The sequence below is a fragment of the Pelophylax lessonae genome, assembly GCF_965119305.1.
Source record: "Pelophylax lessonae genome assembly, chromosome: 8".
NCBI classification, from domain to species: domain Eukaryota; kingdom Metazoa; phylum Chordata; class Amphibia; order Anura; family Ranidae; genus Pelophylax; species Pelophylax lessonae.
Window position 1 is genome coordinate 126,824,286 of NC_138775.1, and position 15,520 is coordinate 126,839,805.

General features: G+C 42.5%; 1 protein-coding gene across 1 annotated transcript in view; it reads left to right on the top strand.

Moving 5' to 3' along the window:
- GUCY2C (guanylate cyclase 2C) overlaps positions 1 to 15,520 on the top strand; it is a gene marked incomplete at both ends in the record, with an annotated part of 728,187 nt that overhangs the window by 475,720 nt on the left and 236,947 nt on the right. The window contains one exon of the mRNA XM_082266300.1: positions 3,332 to 3,423. Coding sequence (XP_082122426.1) covers positions 3,332 to 3,423 — 92 coding nt within the window. The remainder of the gene's footprint in view (positions 1 to 3,331; positions 3,424 to 15,520) is intronic.

Sequence of the window (15,520 nt, forward strand, 5' to 3'; positions counted from 1 at the left end):
ATTCTGCAGTGAGTGACGGGGGGACAAAAAGAAGACAATTTTTTTTTAAACACCTTCTTCAGCTCTGTGTATACAAAGAAGCATGGGGGGTTTGAATCTATAATAGGGACAATATTGACACATCCCCAAATGAACAGCTATGACTCGAAATTGATATGGTCTAGAAATATTTAGACAGAACAAAGGTGAATAAAGCACCTGGACCAGATGGACATCTATGTGTCCTAAAATAATTGACCCTAAAATAATTGACCCCTTTCATTTCAAAGTCTTTGTCTCTAACTTTCAGAGACTCTTTAATGACTAGCATAGTACCACTGGACTGGGGTATAGCGGCTCTATTTATAAAGGGGTCAAACTCTTTGCCAAGTAACTATGGGCCTGTTAGTTTAACTTCTCTAGTTGGGAAGACACTGGAGAGTTTATTAAAAGATATAAATAAAACAGATGACTTTTGCTAGAAAAAAATATTTTTAGCAATTGACAGCATGGATTCATGAAAGACAGAAGTTGTCAAACAATATACAGTAAGTTCCTTTTATGAGAAAGTAAGCAAAACCTTTTGCAAAGGTATGGCTGTAGATATACTACTTGGATTTTGCCAACGCATTTGACACAGTTCCTCACACACAGCTGATATATATGGTTAAGTCTACAGGCTTGCAAAAAACTATTTGTAAATTGATTTAAAACTGGTTAAAAGATAGTATTCAGAGAGTAGTGGTAACTGATTTACACTCGGAATGGTCTAAAGTTATTATGGGTGTACCCCAAGGTTCAGTGTTGAGACCCCTACTTTTTAATATATTTACAGTATAAATGAAATAGTGTCTGGTTAAAAAAGTTACATTTCAGTCTTTGCAGGTGACACCAAGCTATGCAAAGGAATGACATCCTTACATGATGTCTCCAACTTACAAGCAAACCTCAATGCACTGTTTAATTGGGCAACTGTCAGGAGTCTGTGGTAGTGAGCCCTTGTAGTTCACCAGCTCGGGGTTCCCAAAAGCGCAGAGTCTAAGCCCCAGCCTGCTTTCTCACCAGGGCCCCTGACGGTGGGGATGGCCTTGCAGCAAGCTGGAACCAGATAGCGACCCTAGGTAAGCCAAGCTGGGAATGCGGACACCACTTAGCAGAGTACAACAAGAGACTGAAGGGAAAACCAGGAAAATAGCCGAGGACAGGACAAGTACAACAATAGACAAAGCTGGGATCGGTACAAGGGTAGTCAGACACAGCCTATACAGGTAGAAACAACCAGGAGCCCAGAAAATGGTGAAGATGCTCAGGCAAGGGGCAAGGATCACTGAACTGAGCATGTGTATATATAGGGAAGCACACAGGGAGGTGAACCAGGAAGTAATAGAAGGGAGGAAGATATAAACCCAGAATGGAGCAGACGACACCCATAGGTGAACATAGAAGCCATAAACCACATGTGAAATGGAGTCACAGATCTAGCACAAACCCTGGAGCAAGGAGGTAAGAATTTCACAAACAAATCTGCAGGCTAGACCGTGACAGCAACTATGTGGCAAATAAGGTTTTATGTTGATAAATGTAAAGTTATGCATGCATCATACATACCAGGGGGAGTATAACTGGAGAAATTAATGAACGGTGGAGAGGAATCTGGGTGTTCTGGTAGATCATAAGCTTAATAATAGCATGCTTAATAATAGCATCAAAGCTGCTGGTTCCAAAGTGAGCAAAATCCTTTCTTGTATTAAGAGAGGTGTAGACAGCAGAGAGATATATATCATTTTACCCTGTACAGATCAATAGTAAGACCTCATCTGGCATATGCAGTTCAGTTTTGGGCACCAGTTCACGAAAAGGATATGGAGGAACTGGAGAAAGTGCAGAGAAGAGCAACCAATCTGATAAGAGACATGGAGGAGTTTAGCTATGAGGAAGGATTACAGGAACTGAATTTATTCTCTCTTGAGAAGAGGAGAGTAAGGGGGATATGATCAACATGTATAAACAAATACTGTAAGTGGTCCATATAGTGAACTTGGCGCTGATTTATTCACTTTAAAGTGATAATAAAGTCTCCTTATAAAAATAACAAAAGAGAGAGAGAGATACTCCCTCGAGAGCTGGTTTTGGTCAGCTCAGTAGATTGTTTTAAAACAAAGCCTGGATTCTTTCCTAAATGCACAATATATATATATATATATATATATATATATATATATATATATATATTGTGAGGGATTAGCTCGGTAGCGGGTGTGGGGAGGACCCCTTTGGGTGGGTTCGTTACACAGGGAGATAGCCGAGGAGTGGTTGAAAACAACAGTTTATGATTTATTCTTCCAATTTTCTTCAAACTAGTGCATGCATCAAAAACATCAAAAGAAAACACAAAATAAATCCTGGCCGCTGTGGGCGTCTACCTTCTCACACACAGGAACCTACCTAAGGAGTCTTCCCAACCTACTGCTGGGCAGACACTGCTGGTCCTACAGCATACAGAAAATGTCCATTGGGTTTTTTCTTTACACAAAAAAAGTTCAACACCTCACCTTTAGAAGTCTCTCATCTGACTGCTCTCCCCAGCTCACCGAGCCTCAGGAGGCAGCAATCAATAGACTTCCTCTGGACAAATTATAGAGGCCTTAATTGCCTCATTCTGAACAGCTGAAGGTTTTTCAACTTCCGTACACCTTCCTGCCTACCTCTGCAGCCGACACCCTATAGTAATTGGTGAATTGTCTAAACCAAGCAGAAATGTATCTCCCGTCTGTGACAACACCCATAGATTTACCTGACTTTCTGTCACAATATATATATATATATATATATATATATATATATATATTTTTTTTTTTTATATATTTTTTTTAGCTGTATAAACTTTTTTTTAACCAGAATAACTATATAACTAAAGGTATCAGTGACAAATTTCATGTACCTTGCCTACCTCTTTTTGTCCAACTATCAACTTGTTACTATAGGACAGTTTTGACACATGTACCGTGATGTATGCTTGTGCTAAACATTACTTATCTACTTAAAATAAAAAAATAAAAAAACACTTTACCTAAATATAAAGGAGATGAAATGCTGTGTGATTAAACTAAACTAGGCTTTAATATTTGTTTTAACTGGAGGATACCTTGCTTCCTTCATTGCTATATAGAATGTTTAATCATAATTGTAGGGTTCCAGCAAGTTAGCAAGGCAAATCTGTTGCATGCTGTGCCATAATTGTAGTCTGCACCATGCCCTTAAATTATCTCACAAATTAATATTCGAGAACAAATTAGAGAATAAGAGATTTACTGGACTTTACTGTGCTCCTTATTATCATGTGTTCTGCCAGGTTTATATACTTGTCAAGAGCTGCTGGGAGGAGGATCCAGAGAGGAGACCCGACTTCAAGAAAATTGAAAACGCCTTGGCTAAAGTCTTTAGGTATTGTTCTTGCCAGTAATGAAAGCAGATAACATGTATTAAGTAATAACTTCCTAGGATTTTTAAAAACTAGACTTCTTTGAAATGATTGCCACCAAAGAACCTGTGTGTGATTTACATTTTTTTTTGCATTTTTGTTAAGTTTATCTAATTCTAATTTATTAAGTTTAAAGGGTAATTCCACTTTCATAGGGGAAAAAAAATAGCAAATAAAAAAAATAATTTAGCATATACAATGGCGACACAAGTCATATTGTAATTGAATGTTATTAAAAATTACCTTACCTTTTCAATTTGCAGCTCTGTAATTTTCTGTAAAGTGCAATACAATATGGCTACCTGGAGGTTTGCGTACAGAATGTGTACATAGCGCCCCCCAGAAACAATTTCCTGCTTGTGTAATTGGCTCAGTGATTTTCTCAGAAGTCTGCACTCAGACTTTTGGCATCCCCTGCAACAAAATGTTATTTTAGGTAAGATACCCCTAATAAGAAATAATGTCTAAGTGCCGGTTCACATTTGTGCGATGCTCAAACGCTGCGTATATACAGCGTATTCCCGCATCGCATCTGCACCCCTGGCAGTTCACACTGCCATATGGGATACGCTGGGGGTGTCAATTAAAAGTTAACGACACCCCCCAGATCAGATTGCATATCGCAGTGCAATCTGAAAGTTCGTACAGAATCGGATCGCACTAGTGTGAACCACCATGCGATCCAATTCTGCTGTGGACCAAAAAAAGGGTCCTGTGCGTCTTTTAGTGTGATTGCAGTGCAAATTCAGCCATACAAACTGTATGGCTGAATTTGCACCGCACAGAGATCGCGTGTAATTTTAGGAGCAGTGCGCTCCGAATTACATGTGATCTCTGTGATCGCACAAATGTGAACCGGCACTTAAGGTAAACAGACCTTGTAATTTTCCTCATTACAGCCCTGATTCTGTAGCAGCTGGTTGACAATTATGAAACCACTCCCATTAGACTCATTTAACACAGGGACACAGAGGAACAAAAAAGAAAACCAATACTTCTGTGCTTGAGAAGTTACTGTACAGCTGTGTGTGTCTCCACTGGTTAAGCCACAGAGGGCTTACCAGCCTAGAGCATTATCTTTGCGACCATTTAATATTTAAAAGGATGTATAAATTATACTCACAAACAAATAAAATAAGTCAAACAGAGGAACAAAAAATGATTTCTTCAGAATAACAAAAGGTAGGAATCTGGAACAAAGTTTGCTAAAACCTCTGCAATGTATGTAGATCACCCAGAGGAGAATGTTTTTTTCTCAACATAAGTGGAGTTACGCTTTAAAAAATGTAATCTAACATTTTTTGGAGGTGCTTAGACTAGAGTAGTGATGGGTTAGAATGGTGGTCTTCAATCTATCTCTTCCATCTATGAATCAGGGACCAGAAACAAGCTCATATTCTGAAAGGGCCGCAAAAAACCCAATCAGTTTATATTTTTTTGTCTGTGTGAAAGTTATAGAGTTTACAAACTATGGTATTTGAAAATTGATCAATCCTGATGTACTGATGCCCTTTTTGGAAAGTAGAATGCCCTTTTCTGAATTTGTAATTTGTTGTCACATATTTTTGGAAAACAAAAATTAAATACAATTTTTTTTTTTACCATTTTGTTACATACTGTCACCAATTACTGTTATAATCAATATTTTTAACTGTCATGAATGGCTTTCATTCATGACAGCTTGCTTACTGCTTATTGTGAGGCTGTGATCAGCTAGAGCTAATCATATGGTACAGGGTGCCAGGTACAACATGATAGCTATGGGCCAATCACAGCATCACAGTAGTAAGTTAGTTGTCATGAATGGAAGACATTCATGACTGTTTTGCTTTCATGTAATCATGTGAACTCTATGTTTGGTCATTGCAATCACGTGATACCCCAGCTGCTTACCGCAGGCGGGTACTAAGCACTACATGATCCGCTGTGTCCACCAGACACAATGGTCACGGGATCCCACCGCTGCATGCATCAGGGGAGAGTGCTAGTGCATATGTGCTGAGCGGTATACTAGTATATTGCTTAGCCTGAAGCTGCCGCCCATCTGCAGAAATGTACTGTGTTAAACGGATCAAGCCTCTGCTTAAGAAATGGAATGAAATGGATGAATGGATGAAGAGGGACAAATGGTCTGTTTTTTCCAACTGTCTTTGCATTGGTTGTTAGGAACCAGCATCCTAACAACCATGACTCGTGCCTGCCTCCATAAACAAAAGAGCGGAAAAAAATACTTAAAAATGGGGTGAGGTCCCCCCCCCCCACCCATGCCCCCCCCCACATCCATGCCCCCATGCATACCAGGCCCTTTGGGTTTAATGTACGAGATGTCCCATAAATCCATACCAGGCCTTTATCTGAGTGTGCAGCCCCCCCCCCTCCTGAATTATACAAGGTCACATGTCCTCAACATGATGGGGTATTTTGGACCCCCCCAACCTACAAAGTACCTTGCCCCCATGTTGATGCCGACAGGGGTGTCAAGGATACCGAGTGCTGGTATCCTGTGAAACAGAAAAGAAGAAAAAATAAATATTAAATCCAGACTGAGCTCAACCCCAGTATGCAAAAGTATAACGTATCCCTAAATGGATGTATATATATATATATATATATATATATATATATATAGGAGATCCAGCAAAGTTGCCTAGCACATGTAATAAATAAGAAATATTACTTTATTAAGCACTTAACCTAGAACATACAAAAACCCACTATCTAACTAATAAACTCAAATCAATACAAAAACCCACTATCTAACTTATAAACTCAAATCAGTTATTTAAAACCCAACCATGGCAGGAAAATTGTGTAAACACCCCCCCCCCCCATAAAAAAAAATGGGGAAAAAAAGAAAAATAATTATGCGATTTCAGGTGTTCATAGGTATGTATACCCCAGTAGGGGGCACAATCTACATGAACTAGATCACAAAATGAAAACTCTCCTCCACATTGCATGTAACTGAGTGTTCTTCAGAATTCCTGAAAGGATTCTTTTGGTAGGGAATATTATGGGACTGATATATGACTGAATGTCATTCAAAGTTCATTAATGGAGAAGTTTGTTTGGCTGTGGTTCTCCTATGGATCACAGGAGTGCAGTTCGTTCTACACTCTTGTGATCTATTTTCAGGAGACAACAGGCTGAAGCCCACTGTCAGCTAATGTCACAGAGCCAGTTCAGGCTCGGACAAGATTGCGACCATATGGTCGGAATTCGCCCACATGCCTGGACCGGTACCCGTCTCAGCCTCTCATCGAGCCTCTGAGAGCCTAGGTCGGCCGCTCCCACCCCCTACACAGCTCAGCGCTCCAGTGAGCGAGGGAGGGGCAGAGCAGAGAGCAGTGACTGACAGTCACCAGCTCTTAGCAAAGGGAGCTGTGAGAACCAAGCATTTGGCTGTATTAGATCACTCAGTTCCCAGTTTTAGAGCCAGCGGGGGGACAGATGCAGAATTGGAGTGATGCCGCATCCATTTAAGTATGATTGTTAAAAAAAAAAAATCCCATACTTCTCTTTTAAGGGATCCTCTGATAGACTGTAGAGTAAGAGCAACCCACGTATAAACGGTAATGATGGGCCACTGCATGCGGCCAAATAACATATAATTGAGATGAAAGAACATAAGTATGTGAGGGTGTCCCTTAATGAAAATGTGTTATAAGACCAACCCCCATATAAGCAGCGTGAAGCCAGAGTAAGTTATGGCACATACATCAAACATAACTGGAAAACTCCCAGGCAGAGGTGCCACTGTCATCACATGGAACATACAGTACATATAGATTGTAGCATGACACTCTATATAAGTAGATAAAATAGTACATAGCCATCCATGTGAGTCTTGAAAAGTCTAAGCTGTTCTTATAGAAAGTGGTGGTCTATAAGTCCATATCCATAGAAGCCATAGTCCCTTAAATGGATGAAGGAGATAGGAGAGGAGGTATCCCAGAAGCTGGCATCATGGGAGCAAGGCTGGAACCTGACCGATTTCGCCGGCTGCTTCAGAGGCAATTGGCACCCATCTATGTGAGAAATGTTTGTAAATGTGCTTAAAAAACTTTTTCAAACACATTTACTCATTTGATGTCATTGGCCACATGTGATGTCATGGGGGGGGGGGGGGTCACCAGATGGCCCTACTCCTTTGTTTACTCTAGCAGTGGAAAGAACCAAAAAAGTCAGTGGACAGCGGACAGCGTTTTTTTTATTCTATTAATAAAAGTATAAAAGTTTTGTCAAAAACTGTTTTTTGTGTTTATTTCAACTTTACTTATTCACCCCCCCCCCCTAACCTCCACAATCACCAGGTCATGATTGTGGGGAAGTGGTCCTCATCAACATGCTGTGCTAGGGGAGGTCCACACTGGAAAAGTACCCCCTCATGTGGAGGGCATGTGGCCTGGTAAGGTCCATGGGGGGGGGGTGCAGACTCATCCCCTTCTCCCCCTTTCCTGACCTGCCAGGCTGCATGCTTGGATAAGGGCCTGGTATGGATTTTGGGGGGGGGGGGTATCATGCCATTTTTTTCTTTTTTTGGATTTTTGGCATGAGGTCCCCCACAAATTCCAAACCAAACCCAAAGGGCATTGTATGAATTGGTGGGTGGGAACTGCACGCTATTTTTTAAATGTTTTAAACTCAGCTCTTTTGTTTACCCTCTGCTGTCAGTGGGGAATCCCCCACTGGCAGCAGGGAGGAGCCATGGTTGTTAACCACTTGCCGACTGCGCACAGTATATTTACTGCGGCAGTCAGCCCCGGCCAGGCAGAGTGACGTAGGTCTACGTCGCTACTTCCCGCCGGTCCTGTGCGCTCTCCCGCGCGTCCCCACCGACACCGATGGCTGGATTGGGTTCAGAACCGATCAGTCATCAGGTCCAGGCCAATGATTTTTGGCCTGGACCTGTAGATCGGTCCTGCCCAATCAGATCCTGTTCTGAGCCTGTGAAATGTAAACACAGCTCAGAAAAGAAATGCTCTCCCCTCCCAAGATCCTTTTTGGATCCAGCGTGAGAGGAGAGCACATCTAACTGTAAGTACAGCACCAAGCACATACATATACACTTAGATAGGCACATTTAACCCCCGATTGCCCACCTAGTTAACCCCTACACCCCCTGACACAACACACTGTATACAGCATATAGCATTTTCCTATATACCTGTATAAGTGTGATTTGTGGTCAGGTGTAGCGCTTGCGACCCCCCCTTTTCCACTTAAATTACCCACCACCCCCCCCCCAATAAAGATTTAACCCCCTGACCCCCCCCCCTGATCACCGCCAGTTAACCCCTACCCCTCTGTCACATCAACACTAATACAAACGTAATATACGGTGTTTTTGTATTTTTGTATTAGTGTGATTGTGATCAGAATTAGCGCAGGCGACTACGTTTCTGTCCCAAGAAGGTTTAGGGTCCCCGCCACACACCCAATAAAGATTTAACCCCCTGACCCCCCCCTGATCACCCCTACACCCCCTGTCACAACACTCACCGTATACAGTATATAGCATTTTCCTATATACCTGTATAAGTGTGATTTGTGGTCAGGTGTAGCGCTTGCGACCCCCCCTTTTCCACTTATATTACCCGCCACCCCCCCAAATAAAGATTTAACCCCCTGATCCCCCCTGACCCCCCCCCCGATCACCGCCAGTTAACCCCTACACCTCTGTCACATCAACACTAATACAAACGTAATATACAGTATTTTTGTATTAGTGTGATTGTGATCAGAATTAGCGCAGGCGACTAGGTTTCTGTCCCAAGAAGGTTTAGGGTCCCCGCCACCCCCCCAATAAAGATTTAACCCACTGACCCCCCCTGATCATCCCTACACCCCCTGTCACAACACACACTGTATACAGTATATAGCATTTTCTATATACCCGTATAAGTGTGATTTGTGAACAGGTGTAGCGCTTGCGACCCCCCCTTTTCCACTTAAATTACCCGCCACCCCCCAATAAAGATTTAACCCCCTGATCACATCCAGTTAACCCCTTCCCCCCTGTCACATTGCACACTAATACACACATAATATACTGTTTTTACTGTATATTGTATTAGTGTGATTGTGACTTGAGGTTGCGCTAGCGAGTTAGTTTCTGTCCCAAAGGAGTTTTAGGGTCCCCGCCATCCCTGGCGCATAGTTAGAAATAACCCCTTGATTACCACACACACACGCACATACACTTCCATTACTAGTATAGTGTTTGAACAGATCAATATCTGATCTGATCCGAACTATACTAGTGCCCCCATAGTTTAGGGTTCCCAAAACGCAGTGTTTGCACGATCAGCACTGATTCCTGCCAGCACCTGCGTTTAACCCTTTCACCCAGGCAAGTGTAGTAATCAATAGATTACTGTCACTTACAAAAAAAACACAACACACAAAACCGCTGTGTTAGCAGAGTCAGGCCTGATCCCTGCTAGCATTAGCAGTTTTTTTGGTAGCGCTTGAAATATTCTTTGACAACCAGGTGCTTTTATTACCTGTGAGTCGCACCACTGTACCGGTAAATTTAGTTACCAAAATGACCAAACGTTGGTACAGTGGTGAAGAGGTATATAATATACTGGCCGTGTCATCTGATAGCGATGGGGAAGCTACAGTGACCGAATTACTGTCAGTATACGAACGAGATGACAGCAGCGGCTCCCTGACAGATAGCTCCAACGACAGATGGGTCCCTGTTAGACCCAGGCGTACCCGACCCCATTCTGGAGTTGTTGAGATGCAGGAATCGCAGGGTGCTCGTATGGAGCAGAGTGTGGTTACTAGTGCCGCTCATCCTTCTGGCGACCTGGCAAGCGCCAGCGGCCTAGTACACCCTGGACCTAGTACAACCAGCACTGCAGTATCACCTGGTGACGTGGCGAGTCCCCTAAGTGCAGTTGAAGCTGGTGCGGTGGCTAGCACAAGTAGTGGCCCGCAGCCACCGCGTATTCGTAGACAGGCCCGTAGAGCCCATAGTGCCCTCCCTGATGCGCTGGCATATCCCAATTGGCAACCCACTGATTCTACAGCGCCAGTACTTCCCCCATTCACTGCCCAACCTGGAATCCACGTGGAGACAGCTGGTTTTACGCCCCTGAACTTTTATGAGCTGTTCTTCACGGAAGATCTTTACAGATCTATTGTGGATCAATCAAATTTATACGCACAACAATTCATCGCCGCCAACCCAAATTCGCCCCTTGCCAGACAATTCGGTTGGAAACCTATAACGGTTTCCGAATTTAAAATCTTTCTGGGCCTTTCCCTCCACATGGGCATAACTAAACAGAGTGAATTGCGGCTATATTGGTCCACTAGCCCAGTTCACCATATGCGCATGTACTCTGCCTCCATGTCCAGGGGGAGATACGAGCAAATTCTACGATTTATGCATTTCAGCGACAATAAAATCTGTCGTCCTCGGGGAGACCCTGAATATGATCGGCTCCACAAAATTCGGCCCCTCATAGACCACTTCAATCAGCGGTTTGCAGCCTTGTTTACCCCCGAACAAGTTGTCTGCGTTGACGAGTCCCTGATTAAATTTACTGGCCGCCTTGCTATGAAACAGTACCTCCCCAGCAAGCGTGCCAAGTATTTTGTGACAGGGCCACAGGTTATACAGTTAGTTTCCGGGTCTATGAGGGAAAAGATAGCTGTGTGGAGCCCCCGAACTGCCCAGACTGCATAGGGAGCAGCGGTAAGATTGTTTGGGACTTGGTGTCACCCTTATCCGGAAAGGGGTACCATTTGTACGTGGACAACTTTTACACAAGCGTGCCACTATTTAGTCACCTTCTCGATTTACAAATTGGCGCATGTGGCACCTTGCGACCTAATCGCCGGGGCTTCCCCCAACGGCTTGTAAATTCCCGTCTTAGTCGGGGGGCGAGAGCCTGCTTGAAAACGGACAAATTGCTTGCGGTGAACTGGAAGGATACACGGGATGTTTATGTTCTGTCCTCCCTTCACGCAGACACGACGATCCAAATCCCTACGGCAACTGGCGTTATGGAGAAACCCCTCTGTGTCCACGAATATAACCTTAATATGGGAGGGGTGGACCTTAGCGACCAGCTTTTGGCGCCGTAAAGACAGACGCTGGTACAAAAAAGTGTCTGTTTACCTTTACCAATTGGCTATGCTGAACGCCTTTGTCCTATACAGGGCGCCAGGACGAAGTGGATCCTTCCGGGAATTCCAGGAAGCGATCATCCTTGCCTACCTGTACCCAGGAGGCATGCCTGCCCAACTTCCCCTTCCAGATGCAGTGAGCCGGCTGCATGAGAGACATTTTTTTTATGTCCTCCCGAGTACCCCTACCCAAAGATACCCCCAAAAAAGATGTCGTGTCTGTAGCAGGCGCGGATGTAGGCGTGACACCCGCTATTATTGTCCCAAATGTCCTGACCAACCTGGACTCTGCATCGGGGAATGTTTTGAGCGCTACCATACACTAGTGGAGTATTAGTGTAGAGTACAGCACGACACAGTGTAGGGCACACAAACACAGGGTCTCGAAAGATGTTGGATGTCCATTGACATTTTGAGAGAACCAAGCTGGAAGATCGCAGTCCCAAATCAAGAAATCAAGAAACAGTTAGAAAAAATAAATAAAAGGATCCAAAAACTGTTGTGGTGTCAGTCATTTTATATGTTCTTCTACTCTTCCTACTGTACTTTTAATGTACTATGTTTGTTTTTTCATTCTTTTGTGACCTGTTTCTCTTGCAGGTACTCGTCGGCTGCCACGACATTGATTTTATATATTCTGACACAAACAGCGTTTGCGCTCAGCATATATGGATACCTTTGCTGGTGATTTTCTGATTTCAGCACTGCAGTTAAAATCCTATTTTGGTATACGTGGATAGTGTCGTGTATACCCATCATTAAATTCAGTGGGTGGTTGTTTGGGCGGTTAATGATGAGTAATACTACGCATTATTCCTGTGCTGATTTCTGATAGGTTCTCTTTTTTCCGTTCAGCCCACAGGCTGCATGAAAAAAAAAAAAACCTATATGCCAAACAAGGACCAGCAATGTACTGGTACGTTGCTTAACTTTGAGTGGTTATACCAGGATGATGCCTGCAGATTTAGGCATCATCTTGGTATCGTTTTTTACAGCCAGCGGTCAGCTTACATGTAAAAGCAATCCTAGCAGGTAATTGGGCGCTAGACTGCTTTTACATGCAGTGGGAGGGGACTCCCCCCCCCACCGCCGCCTTCCGCAGCCTTGGTTTTTCTCGGGCTCTCCTGTCCCACCGGTTAACCTGAGAGTGCAGCCGGTGGTTCAATTATCTAACCATAGAGCTAATTGGAGATGAGAATGGCTCCAATCATCTCTATGGCCTAAGATGCCGGAGGCTACGAGCATTTCATGACTTCTGTTTCGCCAGAAATTAACAGGGCCATTGGGAAAATGGGGTCATTTGGGGGGGGGGGGGGGTTGTGCTGTCTTGGCATTTCATGGCCTCCGAAACTGTGATAGGTAGTCAGGAGTGAAATCAACAATTTACGCCCTTGGAAAGCCTGAAAGTGGGGACTGGTTTTCAGGGACCTGTACTAGGCTAGACTGCAAAAAAGTCTCACACATGGGGTATCCATGTACTCAGGAGAAGCAGCAGAATGTATTTTGGGGTGTCATTTCACATATACCCATGGCATGTGTGAGCAATATATCATTTACCGACAACTTTGTGTAAAAAAAAAAAAATTATATATATATATATATATATATATATATATATATTCCCGGAACTTGTGGCAAATATAAAATATTCCATGGACTCACCATGCCTCTCAGCAAATAGCTTGGGGTGTCTACTTTCCAAAATGGGGTCATTTGGGGGGGTTTTGTGCTATCTTGGAATTTTAGGGCCTCCGAAACTGTGATAGGTAGTCAGGAGTGAAATCAACAATTTACGCCCTTGGAAAGCCTGAAAGTGGGGGTTGGTTTTCAGGGGACCTGTACTCGGCTAGACTGCAAAAAAGTCTCACACATGGGGTATCCCTGTACTCAGGAGAAGCAGCAGAATGTATTTTGGGGGGTAATTTCACATATACCCATGGCATGTGTGAGCAATATATAATTTACTGACAACTTTGTGAAAAAAAAAAAAATATATATGTATATATATTTCCCGGAACTTGTGGCAAATTATAAAATATTCCATGGACTCACCATGCCTCTCAGCAAATAGCTTGGGGTGTCTACTTTCCAAAATGGGGTCATTTGGGGGGGGGGTTTGTGCTATCTTGGAATTTTAGGGCCTCCGAAACTGTGACAGGTAGTGCAGAGGTGACATGCACAATTTACGCCATTAGGAAACCTGAGAGTGTTGATTGGTTTTCGCAGTCCTGTACACAGCTAGGCTCCCAAAAAGTCTCACACATGGGGCATCCCCATACTCAGGAGAAGTGGCAGAATGTATTTTGGGGTGTCATTCCACATATACCCATGTCATGTGTGAGAAATTTATCTTTTAGTGACAACGTTGTGTAAAAAATAAAAAAAAATTTAATTTTCCCAAAAATGGCAAAATATAAAATATTCCATGGACTCACCATGCCTCTCAGCAAACAGCTTGGGGTGTCTACTTTCCAAAATGGGGTAATTTGGGGGGGGTTTTGTGGTATCTTGACATTTCAGGGCCTCCTAAACCGTTATAGGTAGTGAGAAAATGCAATGAGAAATGTATGCCCTTTGAAATTCTGATGGTGGTGATTTGTTTTCGGGCTCCCGTACACAGATAGGCTCCCAAAAAGTCTCACATATGTGGTATCCCTGTACTCAGGAGAAGCAGCAGAATATATTTTGGGGTGTAATTACACATATACCCATGGCATAGGTGAGCAATATATCATTTCAATGACAACTTTGTGTAAAAAAGAAAAATATTTTTTTTTTTTTAGTCATTTTTCAAACACCTGTGACAAAAAAATGAAATATTCAATGAGCTCAACATGCCTTTCAGAACATTCCTTAGGATGTCTACTTTCCAAAAAGTGGTAGTTTGGGGGGTTTTGTACTGCCCTGCCATTTTAGCACTTCATGAAATGAGATAGGCAGTCAGAAATTAAAGCTGCGTAAATTTCAGTATTTACACCATAGATTGTAGACGCTATAACTTTTGCGCAAACCAATGAAAATACGCTCATTGAATTTTTTTTTGTCAAAGACATGTAGCTAAATATATTTTGGCCAAAAAAAAAGACATAAATTGAGTATATTGGATATTTTTCAAAAGACAAAGTTGAAAATGTAATTTTTTTGCAAAATTTTCGCTCTTTTTTTATTAATATCGCAAAAAATAAAAAGATACGATAGGAGGGGCAAAGTGGGACTTTAAAGGTGCAAATGATAGAGAAAAATCTGGATTCTAATAAAAATCACATTTTATTATACATGAAGGACAAAAGACATAACAGACAATACTTTAAAATGGTAAAAGCACAAGAAAGCACTTGATTATGTCAACTCTACATGTTTCGCCATCTTCATAATAGCTTCTTCAGAAATTTTGATAGACATTTCTCAAGAGTAAACATTCTAAATTTACAAAAGAAAAAAGTGAAAATAACAAGACAAAAAAGGCAAAAAAAGGGGCATATATCAATGGTCCTATATTGAAAGCCCCAGAGCTATAATTTCAACAAAGATAACATAACATTTAAGCATGAACAGAATGTACCTTGAGAAAACCTGAACCCTTGATTGCCGGGGATAGCAATGACGTGGATACAAGGACAAGGGTGGGTGGAAGGGAGGGAAGGCAGAGAAACCTAACCCCTAACATTGACCCATAGAGGAGATGCGAGCCAAGCCAAAAATGACAAAAAGGGAACTGCGGCTGAAAAACGGGGAAACAATTTGCATAAGTTTCATAAAGACATAGAGTATGAAAGAGATATATTCAAATATTGGATTGGCAATGAATTTACCCTTTACTTCAAAGTTTGAAGAGATGAAAAACTTAGGAAAGCCTTTTTGATGATCATATAGGAATTAAAGCCAACTCCCTACCAGGTCAAGGGAAGATGATCC